Source organism: Drosophila simulans, chromosome 3R (assembly GCF_016746395.2).
Source record: "Drosophila simulans strain w501 chromosome 3R, Prin_Dsim_3.1, whole genome shotgun sequence".
NCBI classification, from domain to species: domain Eukaryota; kingdom Metazoa; phylum Arthropoda; class Insecta; order Diptera; family Drosophilidae; genus Drosophila; species Drosophila simulans.
This window is the reverse complement of record NC_052523.2, coordinates 12,854,212-12,872,924: the sequence shown is the minus strand read 5'-3', so window position 1 is coordinate 12,872,924 and position 18,713 is coordinate 12,854,212. Positions and strand designations below refer to the sequence as shown.

At 40.4% G+C, this 18,713-nt stretch overlaps 3 protein-coding genes across 8 annotated transcripts; all 3 read right to left on the bottom strand.

Annotated features, from left to right (window-relative positions):
- Nucleotides 1-119: 119 nt before the first annotated feature.
- On the bottom strand, nucleotides 120-741 carry LOC120285098. Its single transcript, XM_039296049.2, has 2 exons — nucleotides 687-741; nucleotides 120-359 (listed from the first exon to the last, which is right to left on the bottom strand). The coding sequence occupies exon 2, from the start codon at nucleotides 357-359 to the stop codon at nucleotides 201-203; it is 159 nt and encodes a 52-aa protein (XP_039151983.1). The 5' UTR covers nucleotides 687-741; the 3' UTR covers nucleotides 120-200.
- LOC120285099 lies at nucleotides 445-734 on the bottom strand. The gene has a single exon (XM_039296050.2). The coding sequence runs from the start codon at nucleotides 684-686 to the stop codon at nucleotides 528-530; it is 159 nt and encodes a 52-aa protein (XP_039151984.1). The 5' UTR covers nucleotides 687-734; the 3' UTR covers nucleotides 445-527.
- Nucleotides 742-10,629: 9,888 nt separating the features above from the next.
- Nucleotides 10,630-16,082, bottom strand: LOC6728236 (pyrokinin-1 receptor). Of its 6 annotated transcripts, none has more exons than XM_039295004.2 (9): nucleotides 15,719-16,082; nucleotides 14,635-14,709; nucleotides 13,562-14,102; nucleotides 13,033-13,198; nucleotides 12,821-12,953; nucleotides 12,315-12,513; nucleotides 12,032-12,246; nucleotides 11,795-11,908; nucleotides 10,630-11,575 (listed from the first exon to the last, which is right to left on the bottom strand). In XM_039295004.2, the coding sequence occupies exons 3-9, from the start codon at nucleotides 13,914-13,916 to the stop codon at nucleotides 10,961-10,963; spliced, it is 1,797 nt and encodes a 598-aa protein (XP_039150938.1). In that variant the 5' UTR covers nucleotides 13,917-14,102; nucleotides 14,635-14,709; nucleotides 15,719-16,082; the 3' UTR covers nucleotides 10,630-10,960. The 6 variants fall into 6 exon arrangements, with proteins under 6 accessions (XP_039150938.1, XP_039150937.1, XP_039150939.1 ...); XM_039295003.2 differs by having other exon boundaries at nucleotides 15,787-16,082; XM_039295005.2 differs by having other exon boundaries at nucleotides 15,849-16,082.
- Between the last annotated feature and the right edge of the window lie 2,631 nt (nucleotides 16,083-18,713).

Here is an 18,713-nt window from a genome sequence, read left to right as displayed (position 1 = left end):
TTTCTGAAGGGCTTGGTAACTAGGAATAGTTATGGTTGTTCCTTCCTTTCCAAGTTTTAGCAAACCTAAATAAATTATATTTTTTGTCATAATTTGACAAATGGTTGAACAAGGTGGTATACTCTAATGCAACTACAATGGTTTATTTTTTTTTCATTTTCCAAAAATATATATGTTTATCGGCAATGGGAGACACCTTTTTAGCTAGAGGTGGTAGCGGCTGTGGTGGTAATCCAGGGGCAAAGTGGTGACCGCAACATGCAGGCGATTATGAAGAAGGTGGCCTCAGTTGCCGGAGTGCTGATCAGCATCAGTAGGGAAACCACCAAGATGGCCATCAGGAAAGTAGAAGACTGCATTTAATGATAGTTTTACTCTGCTGGATCCAGAACTACCTTTCCTTCCGATAAATCAAATCCGATAAATAAATTGAACAAGATGGTATACTCTTATGCAACTACAATGGCTTATTTTATTTTCATTTTTCAAATATATATGTTTATCGGCAATGGAGAGGAGAGTCCTTATCAGGCTTTGGTGGTGGCAGTTGTTGTGGTAATCCAGGGGCAAAGTGGTGACCGCAACATGCAGGCGATTAGGAAGAAGGTGGCCTCAGTTGCCGGAGTGCTGATCAGCATCAGTAGGGAAACCACCAAGATGGCCATCAGGAAAGTGGAAGACTGCATGATGATTTCGTGATACTTTTACTCTGCTTGATCCAGAACTACCTTTTCCTCCGATAAATCCCCTATTTATACGAACTCTGAGTCTGCGGCACTATTGTTTTGAACAGACCCAGCAAATTTGCTAAGATGCTACGGCAATTGTTCTGAACACTTGCAATAATGCAATAATGTATGCAACTGCATTGTTCTACTAATTTCATGTAGAATCCAAACAAAATACCACTGTTAAACAAATAAAATGTTCCACCCGTGCAGCTATTTATTTGCGCACGCTTTCAGCTGAAGTCGGTAGCTTGTAAATGCCGATTAAATTGTAACGTTTATACAATATTTATCAAATATCTGTTTTGGCAAAATATGAACTACTTACAAACGACAAGCTAATTTTATAACGAGTTCAATGATTGATGCGAATTGTTATTCTAGAAAATGTATTTTTAAATTAGATTTCTAATTAATCGTTTTTCGAGAAAATGTATTTTTTAATTAGATTTCTTATTAATCGTTTTTCGAGTCTAAAATAATAGAAACATAGTTCCATAGTTTTCAAAAAATGGAAGCTTGGGATTGCCCATTTATTGCGAGTTTGAGAAAGAATCGGTTGAGTGTCTGAATTTTGTGGCTATAGTTTTCAGATAACTTCGGAATCTGGGTTATGTACACTTCATAGGGTCGGAATCACTTTCCTCTACCGATTACATACTTTCAAACGTATCAAGCATACGATTAACGAGTAAATATTTTCTTTAAGTGTCAACGGCATAAAAGACACCACAGGCAAAGTTATTCAAAGAGGAACTAACAAGACTTTCAATTATATTTTATGTGAATTTTTATGGCTTGTTTCTCGGCACACGCACATGATTGGCTTCGATTGTAACTAAATCCGTTGATTGCCAGATTTCGACCTTGAGGAGAAACTCTGTTCATATTTATGTGTTTATTATCCCACACGAGGGAAACATTTCATTGCATACTTTCTGGCTGGGCGACCAATGAAGAAGCGGAACCGGAAATAACTAACGGAGCGCTAGTGTTTGTTTAATTCCGTTTGGCTGGGATTTTATATGGCCAAAAGTGTTTATGCTCTGTGGCCAGCACGAGGGACATCAAACACGGCCTTTGTTGACAAGATCTGACGTAAACAGGACACTCTCCGAAATTGTTTACGAGTGGAATTGATAGCGCTGTGTAACCGATTAGGAGGACGCTCGAAAGTCAATCAGAATCACTCAAATGATCCGAGGCCAATACGCAAAAACGGAAAAAATGATGACGACATGTCCTGGGCTGTGGCCCATGGGACTGCATAAATTCCGATTCGGCATCGCTGAATTATCGCTATCATTCGCACAATAAATGACAATATTTTGCAGCAGCAATGAAAGTTCAACTTGGGCCCCAATAATCTGCCGCCACCATGGCAACGATTTATCTTTATATGCGACTGTTTCGATTTGATTTCTCTCGTAAATGGCCCGGGTCAGCGGCGATTTAAGGTTAAATATCAGTTTGCCGGAATCTTTAAGAAGCGTTTAGCCGCCACGCGCCAAGGTCGCACCACAATTGACTTGTCTGGGCCGCCCAACTATTAATGCATTGTACGAGGCCCAATTGAGACGAGATAATGAACATCGGGTCGAATCAAGCAGACGGCCAACTTCTGGATCTGAAACTGTAACAGCTGCAGGCGTCCAAATTGGCCATCCGACCGGAGTCTGTTACCAATGCAAGCCATCTCATTTGGCCATTGTCTATGCCCCTGTGTGCCATAAAGTTTGCCCATGCCGCAGTGGTCTGCACTCGAAGAAATAATTGATGGATATTTGAAGTGGAGTGTACTTTTTTTAATCGGAGTATTTTCAGCTGAACCAACTCAGCATTTCAACTTGCAAATGTTTTTAAATGAATTTATATTTAGATATTACTTTCATACATTTTATTTATTTAGGTAAATAACAAAATCAGATAGCTAATAGTAGAAAAATAATACATTTTCATTAAATGTTAAGCCATTCTATGTTGTTTTGTCCAGTGTATGAATAGTTGGCCGTGGGCCAGGCAAATAAGTTTGCCTCTTTTAGCAGCGAATGGGTGAGAAGCAAGCCATTTGTAATCAAAATAAAAGCAACTTTAAATTAAACGCTTCTTTAGCTTTTCTTAAATTTATAGACACGGCTTTGTTTAAAACTAAGTAACAACAAGGTTCGTTGTTAATTTATTAAAGCTATTAAACTAATTTCTTTTAATTTTTATATCAAAATCAATTATTTATGACAAATGAAGAAAGAAAATGGGGGCATGAATTTTTCGGCTGGTGATTACCATTTATATGCACTCACATGCTGGTCGGCCAATAAAAAATAATTGCCTATCCTGCGAAACACCATAAAATCCTGGTGGGGAAAAATGCGAAGACAGGATTGACATTCGCATGTTTAAGTGTTTACGCTCGCTATCAGACATCTAAAATGGCAGTCGTATGGAATATTTTCCCAATTTGCTGCAGGCAAACTTTTATGACCACAAAACCTGTTGAAGCGCACTGCGATGGCTTAAGAATGAACCAAATTAATTGGTGACCTGGCGAAATTACTTCATTAGCTGCTAATTGAATTGGCTGTCTCCTGAACGGTGCTGAGGGAAATCAGCCGGAATTTCAGCAAGCGGGAGGGCTCTCGACATGATTAATATTGCATTTTGTCAGCGGCGAGACAAAAAACAGCCCAATTGGATGGATGGACTCGCCAACCTTCGGGGTAAATAAAAGACAAAACGAAGAAGCACCGAAATGCCAGGATGTAACCTCGTTTGTGTTATATATGAACGGAGACCGCTTTTCCGGTCCGGCTCCTTCGCCCCAGCCATTAATCTCAATTTCAACGGCAAACATTCAATCAACCCAAGGGCGCGGTACAGGCGGATCTCCTAATTAAAGGCACATTAAGCGCTCGTTTAAATTAAAGTGCCACTTAAAGGACCGGTCGAAGGATGTGCGCACCGTTTCCATGGCTACTCCCCATTCACAGGCAACTTGCGACACTTAATGGGCTATGCAAATCGAGAACTATTGGCAATATTGAACGAAATGAAAGCGGAATGCAAATGTTGATTGTGTTAAAGAACCACTCACTTTTGTGCTTTAATAATAAAGAGCCTTTTTGCTTTAATAATAAACACACGTGCATTAAGCTTTTTACGAACTCCTTTACATTTTTAATTTTTATATATTTTCAGCACCTTCTGAAAATAATGTATCTGTATATAAAATAGAGAAATAATTCTATTTATAAATTTGTTTAGCCACTATACGAAAGACTGCTGTTGAATAGCTTAGTTTATTAGAAATATTTCCACTCTTTACTCATCTAATGGCTTGATTTTTAAAATCTATATAAATATTTGTGTGTGAATGGCATCATACAGACAGAGCTAAGCCAAAAGCATTTTAAGTATCACAATAGAAAAGCAATTAAGCTCTTGAGTCTAGTGGAGCAGAGGAATATAAATACTAGTACAGGCAAAAAAACAACAAAATTTTGATTTCAAGTATTCGAAAGTGTATAAAATGTTTGCAATTTACGTATTTATTGGCAAAAGCAGTTGACCGTCGTCGGATTATAGTTGTATGCAGATTACGGCTCTGAATGTCGTCCTGATGCCACTACTCGTATCTCCTTGATCCTTGTTGTGAAAAAGTGCATAAAATTTATTTTGGCTTGTCGCTGGCAGTAAAATTGTTGGTAAAGAAGTGCCATAAAAGCCTTTAATGGCGCGACTGTCTGTAATTAAAATCCCACACGCGCTGTCGCTCTCGTTTTCCTTCGGCATGAGCATGCATGGCGTATACGTGATGTGAGTGAACTCTAAGCCAATGCGACTTTAAAATGCAGTTAAAGTACTTTAATTAAACGGTATGTATTCGTGTGCCGCCAATAGTTTCTACTACATTTTTTTAGTTTTTTTTTATGATAACTACTAACATTGTCTGTGGCCGGAATGTGGTCCTTGATTTATGGCCATTTGTTCTTCGCTTTCCAAACAGGCTCATAAATACACAAAAAATGGCAAAACAAATAGCAAATGTTCGGTAACATTTGTGTTCAGTTTCCTGTTATGCAATTCGCCAAATATCAAAGAGCCACGAAGTTAACAGCTAATTTAACTGCACTGCAATTATTGGGCAACGTGGCTCGTGAGCACGCTGCGTATACTTAATTTGCCGGTGGTAAATAATGGCAAAACCATTTCGTTTGGTTTTTGTGATTGCGAAGAGCAATATCCGTTAACGCATTTCCCAGATTCTGCAGCTCCGTTCCCTTTAGCCTTCTCTTGTTTATGCCATGCGCCGAGCATTTGTCTTAGCCCGGCCTGAACCGAGTCGGACATCCCGATAAGCTACGTTTATTGGAAAAGTTTCGATGCCAGCGGGCTGGGTTGCCGCTTCGACACTTATTTGAATTTATAACCCAACAAATTGTGCAGCACTCTGCACTGCGTTTGCTGCATTTTAATTAGATGCGAACCTCACGGCCGCCTGAGTGCAATTAAACTTTTAATAAACACTCTAAGTAAAAAACTCGTCAAATTAATTAATGTGTATTTTATTATATTTTTGCGCTTAAGACAAAGAAAGAGTAGATAATTAGTAGACTGTGAGTTACTTTAATGCAATAAGGTAATAACCTTTATTACCGATAAAATGCTACTCAACCTTTTTTGGTTTCAGTGAAACTAACAGTCAGATTTGCTAGATTAACGACTTTGAACTGCCCGCAATGTGACATCTTTTGGTCACGCCTGTCCAAGCTGGCTGACAATTGTGGTGGGCTTCATTTACGCAAAATTCATTAACATTTTACATACGCTTCATTTTTAATGAACTGACAAATCTGTGCGGCTTCCCCGACCTCTCGTCAGGCCATAAATAAATCCGCGCACAAACGCAAATTTCCTCGCGGTCATATAAATCTTTTCCAAAAAATTACACAGAAATGCCTCATGCGTATTTATATGCAAATTAAGATGTTTACAATATTCCCGATGGCTACACTTTGATCTGGGCCAAAATACACGAAGGCGTTCGCTACGATGCCGCCAAACAATGAATCATAATTTTATTGACGGATGAGGTATTTGACTCTTTAGACGGCAGTGGCGTCTGTGTTTCCCATTCCACGGAAAAATCGTAGAACACACATTTAAATATAGAATTGCACATATAAACACAATTGAGTTGGTCAGTTTGTTAAGTGAAAATATCAATGCTCTATAAGTCATCATAATCATCATAAATAACTAATTATAAATAAATAAAAATTGAGCTATAATTTTGTTCAATGTAAAATAACATAAATTGCAGTTTACAAATATTTTTAAATGATTTTTATTTTTATTCTTAATTTTTATTTTATCTGCATTTTATTTATAATTTAGAAGATTTATTATTTGTTTAATAAAACTTGATAAGCCAACTGACTCCACTCACAGTAGCATGCGTAAATGAATTCCTATTCATGTTTTGTTAGTCATACATTTCTTGAAACTGATAATCCATTCCATCTCATCAAACCCATCATTTATTCACCCTTTGTACTTCACAACGAACAAACTTAGCCAGCGAATGGAACTTATCGCATTCGAATAAACGGTTAGCGGACTGCTTCGGCTTAACAACTTGTTTTCCGTGTCGGCGTAAATCAAATGCCACTTTGTTGTGCTGCTCATTTCACTTTTGTTGGGGGCAAGTCAATCAAAATATTATTGTATATCGTACAAATGGAAACCGTCGACGAAGCCGTCACTCTTTGCTCTCACGCACACACTTACACGGCATGGTGCAGCGAAAAGGGATCGCAGTGCGTAGAACCACCCACAAAGCACCACCCACCGCTCATTCACATTTACACTCACATTCACACTCACACTCACCGACGACCACCCACCCACCGACGTGCCACGCAAATGAGCTGCAAGTGCCAAGGGTGTGTGTGCTGTGTGCTGATGTTTTTCATGGCTTGTTTACAATTAATTAGGATTGTTATGCCGCCATTCGATTCAATAATTTCTTTGTGCTAGACGGTATTTTTTAACAGCCAGTCATAAATTTGCGGTCTTGTTTTGTTAGCGAGCATTAAATTCCGGATTCTGAATGCATTTATGGTCCCACGTCTTGGCGAAGTCTATGTCTTTCATATTCCATTTGATCCTTAGCAATTAAAAGGAAATGTGTTATTAATAGCTCTGATTTAAGATTGAAAAGAGCAATTCCCGCTAAAAGGTTAAAATGTAAAGAAAATAGCATTTGTTTTATTGGTTTATTTTCCTATGGTTTTAATTTACCTGCATTCATTGCTTGCTTAATTAAGAATCTGATCAAAACATGATTATCATATCAAACACGAAATATATGCAGACTTCCAAATAACTGGTTTTTGGGCAAATTCTTTGGGCGTTCCGATTAAAATTTTGCGAAACCATTGATGCTGGTCTGAGATAAACCAGAATCGTAGATTTGCCATTGGTTATTGTCGCGCGATTGGTCAATGGAATTATACAGAATCTTTTGAATATGATAACCGCCTATTTTTTTATATATTTAAAGCTTGGACTAAAATTAACCTTAAAATATGCATTCTTTGACAGTTAGGCCTTAAGCCCCTTCTTTATGCATCATGCATCATAATTATGGCAACTGTCAGCTATTTATAATTCAGTCAAAAATAGCTTTTTGATTTGCCGGCAGGGTCGCACGCCTTCAAAAAAAAGTGTGGCATATATTAAATGCATATAAAAAGTATATGTATGAATAAGCGATAGCTTGTGCCATTTGAGGAGCTGATTTTGGTGTTTTGTTAAGAATTATTTACTTTACTTCAGAGTTTGCTGTTGGACATCGAAAGCTTTTAAAATATATTCAACGAATTCTTGATGTTATCAGAAAACTAGTTAAGAAATCGATCTGTATATAAAGTGGGCATTGTATTCATTTTTCTGCTCCGATTCTGGATTTAGGGAGTGGTTATACATTTTTTAGTCACTGCTTAAACATTATTAAATTACATGTATTTAATTAAACTATTTACATGATTATCTTATTACCTTGAGAGCCCAATTCCAACTACCATATAAATTTGTTGGATTCTCTTTGCCGGAAGGAAGCTTAAGTGACTCGGCAATAAAGGCGTCGCCGGGGAAAAGACGAGTCAGCGATTGAATTGCGGTTTAGTTGGTGTTTAGGCAATCCGACTATATTCAGCTCCTTCCTCCTGTCAGACCCGATCAAATTCGCTTTTATGAGTACACTCCCACGAGGAGTAAGTACGTGTGAAATGCGCAAAACAATGCCATTTCCATCGCAGCGACAACACCCACAAAGCCAAGAAACCAGATCCTTGGCCAGGGCTATAGGATGAAAGGCATGGGGATTGTACTGAGTAAATACATAAAGCTGCGGCACAGAACCCTGGCGAAAAGTCAAACATATCACATCGACGCCGTGTCCTTAGCACACTTTCCAAATGGAGGCATCAATCCGCACGTGCCAAGTGGATCCGCTAGCACAGCCATCTTCTCCATAGCAAGAGGGATTCGATATATGTTGGATGAACCGGTTGAGACCCAGTAAAGTGCGAAACTCACTGCCGCGTATGTTTCCAAACGCATATGTGCGTGAATGCATTAGGGTGGACCAAAAACGGACTTCGCTTCATATAAAACATTAATTTACACATTAGTTTACAGAAACTGTTTACTTAACTTTTATTTAGTAAGGAAATGGTGGCTACTAACATCCCTAATAAATCATCTAGAACCATAGCGTAGTCAGCCTGTGAAGTTTTTCAGTTATTTTTTAGCTTAGTAAGCCCTAACATACACTCTCTGAATTGCAACATGTGCGCCTGGCTGGGCAAGCTCCTAATTAATAGACTGTTATGCAAAGCCATCAGTGGGGGTTAAGTGGTTGGTGCTCAGGCGATTTTGCAGCTTATAAATTCCATTTAATTTTTCCACCGATTTGGAGGGACGCGTAAATCGATGTCCGCGGAAAGTAGGCAACAGTATTTTATGGCTTAATTGCTTCAGCACGCCCACCTCATACACATTGTGTGTACATATATGCGGCTATCGATGGTTTAGTGAATCTGGCACATCGTCCATTTGAATTGCTAACATGGCTCATACATATAAATGAAATTGAGAGTTTATTGCACAGTCAGTGGGATCGGCTTGGCTTTATTTTGGTGCTGCCATCGCCATCGCCTCTCCACAGAATTGCTTATTTATTTCTTATTTATGCGTTATGACGGTCGCAGTGCCTGAGTGCGGCACACACTGCGTATGCGTGATATGAACAAAGGCTCATCGGGGAATTTAAAATAGGAGCAGAAAAGGCTTTTAGGCCAACCCGTAAATTGAATGCTTCAATTGCTTTCAGTCTACTATACCATCGAGACAAGTGATAGTAAATTTGCACAAAATGAAACCCACTCAAATTTATTGTGTGGCTGGCAAAGGAATGGCTATCTACGAGTTTTCGTTGCTATTTTCGCCGTGCACATAAAAATGATGAAGTTCATCGAAACTATTTGACAGCCTTTGACTTTTATGTCGCATAAATGATGGTCGACCATTGATGGAAAAGGGTCCCGACCCAGACAAACAGACGCAGAAAGTCGTTTCGGTCGCCGGCCATAAAAAAGTGGATCGACTGGGCGTGTGTGACGGATTAGCATCTTGTATGTGGCATTAGGGAGTTGACAATATTGTCTAAATACCAAGAGTAGCTCATAAACCAAATTTGTCCTTCTCCGAATTTAGCACGAGGCAAATCGGCCTGGGCAAACACTATAAACTTTTTGTTCTTCTAAAGTATGTTAAAAAGGTTGTAGAATTTATATGAATCGATTTTGGTATTCAATGACTATTTTATAAAATTTACGCTTCCCCGGATTTTGCATTATTTGTCTAGGATTCAATAATTGCATCTGGCATAGAAGTAGTACATGTACCACTTATATTTCCAAAGAATTTTGTAACACCTTTGGGAAAATACGGATTTTAACTTAAGCTAAGAAAAATCAGCCAATTAGTTTAAAACCTCAACCAACGTTTTGATGTTGCATAAGCCTCTTGGTCTTTGAAATATTTCGCCAGCTAAATGTGAACTAGGATCTAACTTGTGCTTACCCAAGTGCAACCGAAAATGAACATTAATTCTGCAACTGTTGGGCAAATTAAGGAAACTTTTTGTGGTTTCAGTTACTCGTTTCAGCCACATTTTGCCAACATATGCTGCACTTTATGAATTAAAAGCCATTCATTTTGGGCTGCACACACGCAGAGTCTGACAAATTGCATTTGCTGGAATTAAAACTAAATGCACTGGGACACTGCGTTATGGCATGCTAATTAGTCACCAACGGCGGTTTTCAGCGAATGTTGGCCAATCGCGAGAATGGCTTTCATCCACTGTCTAGACTCCAGACCAAAAAGCGAATTTGTGCGCCAGATAAACATCTTAATGGCCAGGGATTATGATGCAGTGCCCGCTTTTTACTGACAGTCATTAGCCAGACGCCCATTGAACCCGCTTCTTGATAATCCCCACTTGATCCACACTCTTTCAAAAAAATATATTCATTAAATGGGAAATAAATAATTACTTTTAGATGGCTGTCTGTTCTCTAAGAGAAATCTAATTAATGGATATTGAATAACTGACATATAGATAACCGTTTCTATTGGACTGCTAATATATTGTATTTAACAAGGTCGGTCAGCTGTTTAAAAAATTAAGATCGCTTTTATATTTAAAATTGTATAATATGTATTAATATATCACTGTACTCCACATAGTGACGAAACGCACTAGAAAAGTGTGCGGAGGTGGCTACTGCTGTTGTTGTCTAATAAATACTATTTTCGTGTAAATTTTATTTATCAAAAGTCCACTATTTTTTTGATTTTTTTTATAAATGAAACATCGGTCGACTTTTTGAACTCAGTATGAACTACATAGTTTATTCGATTACGTGCACTATAACTATAATTCAAACTATAGCTTTGGGATATATTACGGTTATTGGTAAGGACAACCACTTAATTGACCCCAACGTGGAATATTTGTCTAAATTAAAACACAAACAAGCTGGAGTGGCGCTTGCTGCTCGTATCACAGTTGTGTGTGTGTAATGTACGTAGGTGGCACTGGAATGGACTCCTTCGCTTATCGAGTACAGATGGAGGATATGCTGACCCCCGTGTTACCCCCTTTAAAAGGCGGCCCGCTCTTCAGTGTCGCCTCCATTCACCGTCGTCGCCCCCTTTTCGTGCGGTTTGTGGCTGCCTTTGCGTCTGGCACGCCAATTGAATTTGGCCCTGAGACCCTTGAACGCGCTTGAGCTCTTGAGCACTTTCACTTTCGCCTTGCGCACTTTGCCACTCGACTCGTCACCACTCACGCCCCCCAACCCCCCCGTTGTGCCGCCTCCTGCCACGCCCCCCGTGGCAGCTCCTGGTGGACGGGTGATGCGCGTAAGTTTGAGGCGTGACCGCGAGATGGCCAAGTCATCTGTGAGCTCGTCAATGGAGCACATCGTGGGCTGGCGCTGCAGTGGCTCCCCGGGAAACTGCAAATCCTCCTCCAGGAGCGAATGGGCATCGCCCACCGATGACAGCTGCGATATTTGCGTCTGGAGCATTCGACGCGGATTATCGAAGAGCTCTGGCCGGCTGCGATTCTGACCCTGCATCTGGACACTGTCCAAGGACACGCGGTTCAGGCGCACCGACTGACCCGTTGTCGTTCCATTGCCATTGCCATTGGCAGAGCCATTTAGCCCTGTGGTGGTCGTCGCCATGGAAGTCATTGTGGTGCGAACGCTGTCCTGCAGGAGGAAATCAAGGAATGCAGGGATAATCAGATAGGGAAAGTGCAGTCGCCAGACAGGAAAATAAGTTAAGCAATAAACATCTTATAGTGGTTTTAAAAAGTCTTGTGATTCAAATTTCATGTTGGGAAATTCTTTTAATTTTACTCTTAAATAATGCCACATAATACAATTTAAGAGCATATATCGAATGATAATTTTTCTCAGTGTACTCACCGTTGTGTGCAGCCGCAATGAGCCCGTTTGATTACGCCGCAGAGCGCTGTAGGTATGAGGAAGCCCCCTTCCCTGATTTTTGCCACCCAGCCCAAAGTGTCTAGCCAAAGTTACCTAAAAAGCGATTATATACAAAATTGATCTTAAATTTATCTTTTAATAAACTTGTAACTTAAGGCATTTTGCCAATTTCCTCAAGCAAACTATAGAAATGAATATCCTGCAGGCGAAACTCACCTTGAAAGCCTCACGAAACTTGTGGCTCATGATGTTGTAGAGCAGCGGGTTGATGCACGTTGAGAGGAAGTAGAGAACACCGGACGTATAGTCGAGGATGCTGAACACGTCGTTGAACCACTGGGACTCGATGCCCGAGGTGGATCCATAGACCGCCATCAGCCGCTGGGCGTGAAAGGGGGCCCAGCAGATGAAGAAGGCCACGGCCACCGCCACTGAAAAAGTTGGATAAGGGCGTCTGATGCAACCATGAGTTATTTCGGATATTTCATATCCTGCTTACCCAGCATCCGGATGACTCGCGTCTGTGCGCTTATCCCCCGGTTTACATCGTAACATCGCCTGGGAAGCGCCTGCAGGAGTCGGCTCCGCTTCAACTTCACCCCGATGAGGACATAGAGCACGCAGATGGCCGTCATGGGTCCGCCAAAGAACAGGAAGCCCGACACAGCAAACACATGGGCGAAAAAGTCGTTTTTCATCTGCAGCAGGCATTTTACAAAAATAATATATATGTATTCGCATGCGATACGATTTTGGCTTACAGCCACAGCCGGAAGGCAATGGCTGTAAATTTGATTGCCTAAACTGAGTCGAACCTTGTAAAGGATTGTCGCTGTTTTATCATGCTCTTCAATTTTTGTAAATTTAAGCAAAGGCTCTATTGGAACTATCTGTACGGAAACCCCATAATGAATCAAAGGATCAAAGGACCGGTTCGACGAATCAATTAACCAGGTTACTCATAACTGGGCATACGATTAAGGACCTCGCATCAATCATACGCACCGTGCACGATGTTCCCATGCCCTGCATCACCACGGAGAACTGAATGGCTTGGGGCAGAGCCAGCAAAAGGGCAGCTATCCAGATGGCAAATATGAACTTTACGGCCCGGGACAACTTGGACATCGTGTGCTGCCTGTATCGAAAGCAGAACCAATTAGGCAAGTTCGGGCCAAAATGGAAATGGGCAGTGGGTGGAATGCCGGTTACCTTACCTGAACGGATGACAAATGGCAATATATCGTTCGACTGTGAAGGCGGTAATGGTCAGAACTGTCGCATTGGCCGCCGTTTCCGAGAGAACGCTCTCCAATATACAGATGCTGTCACTGAAAGGATAATTATCCGGGTGCCAGAGGTTATAGAGGTCCTGCGGCATTCCTAAGAACATAAGACGCATAATAAAGAGCAAAATCAAATTATAAATATTTACAACGATTATTTGATTGTATACAAAAATCGCTCAACAACAATAGAAAATACTGTATATAGCATGAAAAATTTTAAACTACGTGGCAATTAGTTTATTATAAATATTTAATAATAGCTTATATGAATTGTGTTAGAACGCCTGAGGTGTCAAAATGCAAATTGATTTGAGCATCTGCCGAATATCTCACTCTATATTTTCTTGTTTATTTACAAATTTTAATTTAATATGCCTCAGTTCCTTTTATTGTTGGCACTACTGAACTGATTTAAATTTTATTTCAAAAACCATGAACAATTTAGTTTTGCACTCACCTGAGCATAACAAAATCATGTCGGATATAGCCAGGTTAAACAGATAAAAATTGGTGGCCGTGTGCATAAAGTTGTTCCGCGAAATGACGATGCAGGTGATGAGGTTGCCCAAAACGCCGGCGATAAATATGAGGGCGTAGCCCACGCTTAACGTGGCCAGCAGTGAAAGTGGGGTCATCGGGGTCACCGTGGGCAGCAGCTCCTCCGGCTCCAGACCCTGGAGAAGGCTGGTCAGGTTGTCCGCGGAGATGTTCAGCACTTGTGTCAGATTTAAGAGGAATTTCTCATTGTGAAACAGTTGCAGATCGGTTGCCAGGACACCGGAACTGTTAGTGGGCAGCATTTTGACTGCCATGGGGTGTGTGTCTTTGTGTGTGTCGAGTGTGTATATACGCACTATTATTTTCGAATTTCTTTGGAAATTTCAGACTTCTGCGTATGTATTCTCAATCGAAGCTTTCGCTCGCAAATAATGTTTTCATAACGCCCCTTACGGGGGCTCATCAATTTCGACTTAGGCCAGAGCCACTCCACTTGCAATCTGTTGTCATGAGTGTGGGATTAAATTTTGTGTACGGATGTGTGCGATAAGGTGGACCCTATGTGCTATTTGAATAAAACTATGTTTTTCAAAATTTGTTCGAATTTAAATGAAACTTTACTGCTAACTGAAATGGTTCCAGTTTCATAAAAAAATGTATTTATATAGCCTGCTTAAGCCTTTGACTTTTGAATGAAATTTGTATTAATTAGTTGCAGTAAACGTGTTATATACAAGTTCTTAGTGCAAATTCAGATTATTAATTACAATTATCCTCAGTTTTATCGTTTTGAAAAATGGTCATCTCAAAGAACGTCAAAAAAGTGATTATTAAATACAAGACAAGTGATGTATTTTAACAAATTAAGTAATAAGTCAAATTCAGCCATTAAGACTAAACTGCCCAGCTTACCAAATTACCATAAATTATACATATACACAATTTAGTTGGTAAGCTTGGCGCTTTGTTTAGCTTGCTAAGGTCCACCCTAGAGAGCGCGTCTTAAAACGTGTTTGTGTCCTGTGTGTTTACCTGGCATCCTGGGAAACTGGCAGGCGGCAGTCAGGCGTGTCCTAGGCGAAAGACCAGGCTCAGGGCGAGTGGAAGCTGAAAATTAATTTGAATTGCTAAGTGGCATTTAGTCAAAATATTTGTGTACACGGGATGAATTTAAGGATGTTGCTACAAGGCTCAGAAGGATGGACCTGCCGCTCCGCCTCCCACCCAACACCAGGTGGCAAGCAAATGAAACGAGCCAGAAGCTCAAGGTCAGGTGGTGGATATAGCGGATAAGGAGACGACGATGGCAAATGGACACCGGGTGACTTAATAACATTAACATAGTTTCATTCCATTCAGATGATGAGTGTTTTCGGCTGCTGCTGTTCTGTGTTCTGTTCTGTTCACATTCTGGCTATATTTTTCGTTATTTGTTGCTGCTGACCGCTGTTGACCGTTTTTGGCCGTTTTCATTATCATTATCATAAAAAAGTTTCTACAATATATGCACGGCCAAAAGAATGCTGTCGAATTAGGTTTTATTATATTGTATATTCGATCAAACTGGTTTTCATTTATTCATTTTTCTGTTTTCGTTTCGTTGTCCGATGATTCCGATGATCGACCGTGTGGCATCCCACCGAAAAAAAAATTATGCCCATGCACCCGCCCATGTCCATAAAGTGTGAGTTTTGTATTTGGTTTACTATTATTTTCCATATTTTGCGCTCGGCAAGCCGGTTCGCATAAGGCTATAATATGTTATTATAGATTCTGCACCATTAGTGTTTCGGGTCAATGGATTTCACTGGCAATCTGGAGATCTCGAGGCCCCGATAATGCCTTATTTATTTTCAACTTGTTTACAACTGTTTCGGTGCTCCTGTTCGTGGCTTTTCATTCCGCCTAATGGCAATTAATTATATTTCTCGACTCTCGGGCTGGCTATCGGTTGTGCATTTAAAACACGTTTAATTTAAATTTATCAAACGATGCCTGCCACATTTTTCGGAATGCATTTATTTTTTATGGCTTTGAACTGTTTTGATTTTGTCACTCTGCCTTCGCATTTGCGAGCATTGCACTCAATGTACTCCCCCTCCAATCTTTCACTCACTTTCTCTGAGATGTGATTTCGTTTTGTTTTTGGGTTGTTTTATTGCAATATAGCTAATCAGTTTTTACCATGTGCTAAATGTTGATTAATGACCGCAACGCGTTGGGCTTAATTTGATACACACACTCACAGAATTAATGGCTTTAACTATTTGCGTATGGCACTGATTAATTCTGGTACGTAAAATGATTCTCCGAAACGAAAAATTATGACTGAGGGGCACGCGTAAATTGATGGTTTTCCCGATATCTCGTTTTATTTCGTCGTCAAAAGATCCGAAAACTTAAGAACCGAAAGAGCGACGGCGGCGGCTACAGCAACGGGCCGCAGCATCCGACTGACTGGGTTTTTGGCCAAAATATCTTGGCAACGAAGTCCGTTCGGGCCACGGCCGTTGACGTTAACAGCGACGCAACAGAGACGTCGGCAGCGAACAACTACCGGTTGCTTTTCGGCTCTCTGCGGCGGCGCGCTGCCGGTTTTCGGCCTTATATGAAGGGTCCCCCGGCAAAAGGGTAATAAAAATGCAAATAATTCTGGAGTGCCATGCAGTTTATCTTATTTAGTGGCGTATTAATTTGCCCATGGCGGCAAATTGTTTGATTATTATGTTAACAGGGCCAAAGGACAATGCAAATGCCGACCTTGTCGCCCACTTAAATCGCAACTAAACCCACAACCACAATCAATTTAAGTCAAGGCAGCTCGGAAAAGGTGAAGTGGTCGCTCAAGGAATAAGAACAGAAATTTATTATACTGAACCTAATTTATCCGATTAGAAATGCTCGATGCCCTTAAGTGAGAAAACGTTTAAAATTAAAGTGATAAAATTGATATTATATTCAAATATAGCTTTGCTATTTAAAAACTTGTCATATGTATACTACAAGCAATGCAAGAAAACTTCATATTTAAAGCATATATATAAGAATGCATTTTATAATTGGATGTAACCGCCACTATATGGTGCGATTTTCTCTGCAAAACTTTTATTGCTGTAGCGAAAACATCCGAATTGCTTAAAATTAATTTGTGAAACCACTTTGTACGCCGTTGAGCCCCAGACATCAAGTCACGAAATTGGACATGATGCCGTGGTTTTATGATCAGTCAAAGGGAGATTTTATTAGTGCCCCGGGGCCTAACTTTTATGACTATGTGCGGGAAAATCTATCAGAGCTTTGCGGCTCATAAAATGTGTATTTTCCTATCCCAGCGCTGGTGCGATATATATTAAGAGCAAACAAATGTAGCGAATGGTATATGAAACGCTGGGAAAATCGAATTGTGAGGCAAACAAATCAAGTCCATTGCATGCATTCAATTTCTCAATTTTTATGTAAATAATTCGAAACAATTTTTTGGCACTTAATCAAAACAAAGTCCTAAACAAACAATGAATACTGGTGGGTGTTGGATATAAAATCTAGGGTCGGCGTTGGCATTTCTTTGTCAGGAGCCCTACAACATTTCCCTCTTAATCTCTACATCGAGTATCTCATGAATTCAAAGGAAGGGAAACACACAGAGCACGTGCTGCACAGGCATTCCCAGTCAAAACTTTGGCTGCCAATTGTTGACGAAAGCCGAGAAAAATGGCCAAGAAAGTGGAAAATGGGGGAGATTTTCGTTTGCCTTGCCCTTTATGAACATTGGGCATGACATCAGATTCGGGGCGTCTTGTTTGGCATTTTGAAGTTTTGCCTTTTGCCCAGGACTCTGTCATCAGGCGACGGCGGCATCCTCGTCAGCAGTTTGGCTAAATTTTTGTGCAAGTTTCCAATTCATTTAGTTTTATTGCACGCAGAGAGGGCAGGCCAAAAGTCATTTGCAGTTCGACCAACCCGTTGCCGCGCAGTGCTTTCCCTAACTTTCACCTAAGTACAGACAATATAATATTAGAGTTGGGGCTTATATAAATAAAATATGAAACTCGTCTGCCAGGACAAGATAGTGGATATGAGCCCAGACATTTAAAACACTTTGAATTGGCTCATTTTACATTTCAAGGAACTCTAGCAAGTCGAAAAAAGGATGGCACAGCAAAAACAAAGTTGAATACAACGTTTTTTTTTTTAGATTATTATAGTTCTCTTTTTTTATTTTGATTATAACATTTATTATTTGTATGCCAGCATTTTTTGTTCGCTCACATATTATTAATTAAAGAGTAGCTTTAGTTTTGCTTGTTTTATGAATCAGAGTATAAACATTTCTTCAAGCTTCGACTTTCTTTACTAAGCGGCACCAATTTATTGAACCTTCGCACGCGCTCAACAAGTCGTTGACAAAATTTCATAGCTCGTGGCTAATTGTGACCTTCGATTGGGCAAATGAAGCCAGACTTCCACATGCACTGCAAAGCCTTTCAAATAATTGAATTCCCGAAGAAAAAAAGAACGGAGGTGTGCGTGTTGGCTGGAGTTCATTTGGTTAAAAGCCCGGCAATTGCCCTCGTCGGCATGCCAATGCCAGCCAAGATGCCCAATTTCCAACATGAAATAAAAGCACTTCCCATACACTTTGGCCAACGGGTTGTATGAGTAATGTGAGCTAAGCTGAGAGCGTGGGCTTTTAAGTATCAACTACTATAAGTATATAGTATGTAAAGGGATATTTAGTCCTGGCCGATAGTTCAATGCTCTGTGCTCTTGGCAGGGCAAAAGGCCAAGGACTCCCGCATTTAGTTTAATTGCAACTAATTAGCCGCAACTGAAATTACATGACGCACTCAAAAGTGCTTTAAGCCACATTCGCAGGGCCCTCATATTGGCATCGTTCAAGCCAGCTACGACGAGCTAATCAGTGACTCTAGTTGTGGCCAGAACATTATCATTGTCGTCTCACCCACTGCAATCGTAAATCAAGGCCAGAGCCCGAGAGCTTGGACCAACTGCTGTGCCCTCAAAACTGCGGTCGACCCTTTTCGATTAGGATCTGGTAGTCCTTTGTCTCTGGCCCTGTAGGTGGCCTACATGTGTGTCAAAAGACATTA

Bases quoted from the DNA above. Each gene is read 5' to 3' on its own strand.
- LOC120285098 (XM_039296049.2), bottom strand. From the start codon at position 359: ATGCAGTCTTCTACTTTCCTGATGGCCATCTTGGTGGTTTCCCTACTG.
- LOC120285099 (XM_039296050.2), bottom strand. From the start codon at position 686: ATGCAGTCTTCCACTTTCCTGATGGCCATCTTGGTGGTTTCCCTACTG.
- LOC6728236 (XM_039295004.2), bottom strand. From the start codon at position 13,916: ATGGCAGTCAAAATGCTGCCCACTAACAGTTCCGGTGTCCTGGCAACC. The intron at 12,514-12,820 runs GTGCGTATGATT...TGCCTGCTGCAG, and splicing joins GCATGGGAACATCGTGCACG to ATGAAAAACGACTTTTTCGC. The intron at 11,909-12,031 runs GTGAGTTTCGCC...ATCGCTTTTTAG, and splicing joins AGTTTCGTGAGGCTTTCAAG to GTAACTTTGGCTAGACACTT.